At 45.3% G+C, this 6,000-nt stretch overlaps 1 protein-coding gene across 1 annotated transcript; it reads right to left on the bottom strand.

Moving 5' to 3' along the window:
* Positions 1–607: 607 nt before the first annotated feature.
* Positions 608–3,813, bottom strand: LOC308326391 (histone H2B-like; the record flags this gene model as incomplete). The annotated part of the gene is made up of 2 exons (XM_080779232.1): positions 608–681; positions 3,443–3,813. 2 exons carry the CDS (start codon positions 3,811–3,813, stop codon positions 630–632), a joined length of 423 nt encoding a protein of 140 aa, XP_080635358.1. The 3' UTR covers positions 608–629.
* Positions 3,814–6,000: the final 2,187 nt, after the last annotated feature.

Raw genomic sequence — 6,000 nt, 5'->3', positions numbered from 1 at the left:
GCACAAACAAGGGACTAAATTATTTTCGCTCCTATGCCACCAAAATGTGGAACGCCCCACCAGTGCAAATCCCTTGACTCCTTCAAAACCGCTCTCAAAGGGCACATACGGACAGCTGCAATTCGAAACTAGCCCCCGTAAAACCTGAATCCCCTATACCACCCCTTTTCCCCCTCACTGTATTGTTTTTTACCCCCCTTTTACCTCCTCTATGAGGATTTCCTGTTTTTTGGCTATATAGAGTATATTTGTACGTCTCTAATTGTTATGATGAGTTGAACATGGTGGGCCCTGTTGTAAACAAGTGTAATGCTTCATGGTGTTGTCTACAGTTAACAGCTTTGTATTGAGTTGTGCTTGAAATGTAGGCTACTGTAATTCTGTAATCTGTTAAAAAAAAACAACAATCAAAGACTGTTGGAGAGCACCTACTATTTTCTTATTTATTTTTTGACAAAATGTAGGCGTATGGCACATTGCCAAAAGAGGGCAGAGTTGAACGTTGTAAAAGTGTCATGTTAATCTGTGGTGCAACTGGAACGGCGTAACCGGGCGAGGCGTGTGGTGCACTAACCAACCTCCACCTGCATGACTTCATTGCATATTATTATTGTTCAGTGGCGTCTCGTCTATTTTGAGAAGCCTATAGGGAGGGATCCAGGGGGTCTCAGGCTCCAGCATCTGGAGAAAAGAAAGCAGTCCTACACACGTTATCTATACGAGTGGACATTTACATGTCCCCCCCCCCCCACACACACACAATGCTGGGACCCAACCCCCACCTCCACTTTGAGAAGCCACTGATAGACATGTTGATTTAATTTACACTTGAAAACCATTCATGAAAGTGTGGTTTGTGTGTGTGTGTGTGTGATAAATGTTTGAGCTTCCTACAGCATGCTTTCCTCTCTAGTTCTACACACACACACACACACACACACACACACACACACACACACACACACACACACACACACACACACACACACACACATTTCATTTGCTAATGACTTTAATTCATTTGAATTGAATGGATCAAAGTCACTTTTAGTCTGCGTGAATGCGATTTGCATTCACACAAGCACGTTTGACTGTGTGAGCTCTAGGCCAGGTCTCAAATCACCACACACACACACACACACACACACACACGCACACGCACACGCACACGCACACGCACACAGACACACACATGCATGTCTTCCCCATCTCTCTCCCCTTTCCTGTCAAACTACTGTAAATCTATCAATGAAGGCAAGCACCCAGAAAACGCCTCACCTCATGGCCAGAAGATGGCACCATTGTCACCCTTAAAGGAGAACTGACACGCCCCTCGGGAGCTAATAACTGCTATCAAACAATGCTATCATGATTCTGACGTCAGACTGGCGAAAGCTTTCCCCAACGACTTCTATGCGGGCTCGCCGGGCTTGGTGGCCGTGGTAGCATAGCAACTTATGCTACTATTTTGGTGTCACATTTAGCTTGAATACTGGGTGAAAGTCTCATTCAAAAAATTAATTTTTCGCAACATTGTTCAGGTGAACTGTGTGTTTATGCTTGTTCATTGTAATAATCAATATCGCTATGATTATTTTATTTATCGCCGCGTCGCTCCGCATGACAACATACAGTCTAGCCCGTCTCAGATGCAGGCTGCACACACACGGACGGACGGACGGACGTATAGTCTCTGGTCAGGTCCCCGCATTGAACTGGGCATGTGTGTACGCACACACACACACGGCTAGTGCATGACAGCGGGGAAGAGAGCTACAGACGCCCGAGGCAGATTCCGTGCCATTGCGTGTGTGTGTGTGTGTGTGTGTGCGTAGACGGGCTAGACTGTATGTTGTCATGCGGAGCGACGCGGCGATAAATAAAATAATCATAGCGATATTGATTATTACAATGAACAAGCATAAACACACAGTTCACCTGAACAATGTTGCGAAAAATTAATTTTTTGAATGAGACTTTCACCCAGTATTCAAGCTAAATGTGACACCAAAATAGTAGCATAAGTTGCTATGCTGTGTGTGTACACACATGCCCAGTCCCCCGTAGAGGCTCATGATCTCGTCCGCAAGACTATGCCTCGGCATAGCGATATTTATTATTACAATGAATACAAACATAAACACACTATAGTTCACTTGAACAATGTTGTGGTAACTAACTACGGTATTACAGAGTGAGAGCGAGGGTGTACATGTCAGCCTGCGGCTGAGAGGGGAAAAGAACAGTAGTCGCGCTGCTCTCACAGCGGCCAGACAACAGCAGACCGTCCGTAGTCGCGACTGTCGCGCTGCGGGGCTGAGAGGTCTCAGAGCGGGCAGACAGGGGTGTTGGCGACCGGGGGAACATGGGACTCCAGTCCAAAATTTGCGCTTGTGCTGCAGTTCCCCTAAAAAACCCCACGCCAACCTCAATTGCATTCAAACTAAGCATTTCTGGCGAAAAAATAATTTTTTTCAATTACATTTATAGCCAATATGACGCTAAATGTACCGTCAAAAACGCTAGCCTGACCTATAGCCACTTGTTGCTAGCGCCGTAGCCCCGTTTCAAACTGTTTCAAACTGTTTTCAGTCAGACCACGTGATGTGCTGTACCACCCATATTAATTTCGGGGCATGTCAGCGGACCTTTAACAAGACAAGGCGTTGGTCATTCTAATACACGTGCAATATTATATAGTATACAGGTCCATCCCATGTAATTAGAATATTTGTTAGTTCATTTTGTTAGTTCTTCTTTTCAAAAGTAAAACTTTCATATATTCTCAATTAATTGTGCATAAAGTGAAGTATTCAAAACGTTTTTTTGTTTTAATCTAGATGATTATGGCATATGCCTACAGCTCATGAAAATCAAAAAATCCTATCCTATAAATTGGAATATTTTACGAGACGAAAAATGTCGACCATCTGAAAAGTATATTAATGTATGCAGACAGTAAATACTGACGTACACCAGTTACTAGTAGTTTTGGCTCTGTGGGCAAGTGCCAAATAGAGCTGGAATGGAAAATTAGCATCTCCATGAAGCTTGTCAACATACTGATAGTTTACAGCACACAGTGCTGTAAACTAACATAATAGATGGTTGCGTTGAGACTCTGGACATGACAAAACACAGTGACAAACAGCCATCTTTTTGAGTGGTGCAACCACGTCACTGGTACCGCTACCGATTTACAAACGTCATCTGGCCCTGGCCCAACTATGCATTTAGGGTAAATGTAGTCTGTTGACATTCCCCCCTGTGCATCGGTAAGGTGAGAATACAGGTGCACGTCATGTATTCACAAAATGATCATTTACAGGCTCTGTACTAATAGCCATTTGCCTAGACTAGAGTATTTGGATGAACTCTTTCTTGGAAAAGATGGGTGGTCCTTAAAAGGACCTTTGTGTTTAGAGCAGACAGAACAGTTTACTTGGAGCTGGTGTACTTGGTCACAGCCTTGGTGCCTTCAGACACGGCGTGCTTGGCCAGCTCACCGGGGAGCAGCAGGCGGACGGCGGTCTGGATCTCCCTGGATGTGATGGTGCGGCGCTTGTTGTAGTTAGCCAGTTTGGAGGCTTCACCGGCGATGCGCTCAAAGATGTCGTTGACGAAGGAGTTCATGATGCCCATGGCCTTGGAAGAGACACCGGTGTCGGGGTGGACCTGCTTCAGGACCTTGTAAATGTAGATGGCGTAGCTCTGCTTCCTGGACTTTCTGCGCTTCTTGCCACCCTTCGCGGCGCTCTTGGTGACGGCTTTCTTGGAGCCCTTCTTGGGCGCTGGTTTCGCTACTTCAGGCATCGTGGTTGTATTCAATAGAATAGTTCAGATACAGTGAAGAATGTGTAAGATGGCGCTCTCGTACCACTATTTATACAGAGCCAATCCAAATGAAGCGTGGGACTCCTAGCATATGATTGGCTGATCCTGCCACAAAGAGGCTTTGTTTTCTGTATTATGTTTTCCCGCTCGTGTGCTCTATTGTCCCTGTAACATTGTGAGGGGCTAAATATAATAGCCCCTTTATACATTATTAATATGTATGGTAAATGTATAATTTAAAGCCCCTTTTTATAATAATTTGTTTTTGTACCTGCTGTTGCTGCTATGACACCCACATTTCCCCATGATAAAGGTATATCTATATCTGCATATTCATTTGCCACAACTTAAGCTAACTTTACCTAACTATACAGGGAAACACTGTATTCTGAATATTGCAACGTAAAATAATGATAAACTGAGTGGGTCTCATTTCCAGGCCTCAGGTCCAACCTGACAGAAACCGGCCTGCTGAAACCAGGAACCGGATTAACTACTACATTAATTAGTTATTTATTGGCACCACATTTCATTAATCCAGAGAGAGTACAAGCTTTACCAGAAGTAATAGAAACTGTTGTGTTGTTGTTTTATCCACTCCTATAAAGTTTGTTTTAAAAACACCATGTATTGACAATGAAGGGATAATTAATGTTTGTTTTTAGTTCAATGTTTGTCAACGCCATTGACAATAAAGATAATGTTTGTTTTGTCACCGTTTGTTTTACATCATTACATCACCTAATCATAGCAACATGAGTTATAGATAAGAGCATCCCTTTACAGAGCGGTCCTCTTGTCTGTTATGCATGATGTTTACCAATAAACTTGAACATTTGATTGAGACATTCAGTCAGAGGCTACTGTCTTCTCTATATTTGGAAGGTTGAGTTGGCTATATGTACTTGTTCTCCTCCACCCTGTCTGCTCTTAATGCCCTGTAGGCCTACATCTGCTTCAATGTGTTGCACTGTCAGCTTGTAGATATGCTATTATGTATACATTTGGTTAATACTCTTTAAAGAAGGCGTGAGTGGCTCTTAAAAGAGCCTTTGCTTTGCAGGCTACTAGGCTAGTACTGCACTGTGTGGGATGTTTACTTCTTGGCGGCTGCCTTTCTGTTTGTCACTCTCGTGGGCGTGGCTGCCTTCTTGAGGCTCTTGGCTGGTTCCTTTGCAGCTAAAGTCTTCTTCTTTGCCTTTTTGGGGGATTTCTTTGCGGCTACGCGCTTCTTGGGTGGTGACTTCTTTGGGGATTTATTGGCGGCTACACGCCTTTTGGGAGATTTATTCGTGGCTGTGGGCTTCTTGGGCATTTTCTCAACGGCTGTGGGCTTCCTGGGTGGTGGAATGATTGTGTTCTTGGGCGATTTCTGAACGGCTGCGGGCTCCGTGGCTGCCTTCTTCAAGTTCTTCTTATTCTTTTTCGCAGCCTTTGCTTTCTCCAAAGCCTTCTTGTTGAGCTTGAAGGTTCCAGTAACATTTTTACCTTTGCTGCCGATCAGGGTGCCATTTTTCACCAGGCTCTTCACGGCGAACTTGACACGGGCCGCGTGCTTATCCATGTCGTAACCAGCGTCGACCAGAGCCTTCTTGAAAACGTGCAGAGACACACCGCCATTAGAAACGGCCGCAGCATTAATGAGGACCCGGTTCAGCCTAACACGTCTTTCTTTCTTGTTCTTCTTGGCCGCTTTAGCCGACTCCTGGGCTGCTTTGGTTTTAACCGGGGAGGCAGCAGCCGTCTCCTGGGCTGCTTTGGCTTTAACTGGGGAGGCAGCAGCCGTCTCCTGGGCTTCTATAAGCGGGGAGGCAGTAGCCGTCTCCTGGGCTGCTATGGGTGGGGAGGCAGCCGTCTCCTGGGCTGATTTTACCGGTGAGTCAGCAGGAGAAGGGTCTTCAGCCGTGGACGTGGAGGCAGCAGGAGCCGGATCATCATTGATGATCTGGCTCCAGATGCTTGATGATTCATCAATAACAACAACGCCTGCCATTCTCTTGAGTTCCGTGTGTCAGATAACAGTGACGTATCATTTGAGAGAAGGGGGGTGGAGGTGGAGCAGGGGGTGGAACTTAAAGGCTGTGTGAGAACCTTACAGACTCAACCCAGCAGCTCATCTCTGGGCTGCAGAATACGGCGTCACTTGTGTTTTCTTGACAACTAAAT

This window comes from Protomyctophum bolini (genome assembly GCF_963924005.1).
Source record: "Protomyctophum bolini genome assembly, chromosome: 12".
NCBI lineage: Eukaryota > Metazoa > Chordata > Actinopteri > Myctophiformes > Myctophidae > Protomyctophum > Protomyctophum bolini.
The sequence above is the reverse complement of the archived record's forward strand: the minus strand, read 5'-3'. Positions and strand labels throughout refer to the sequence as shown.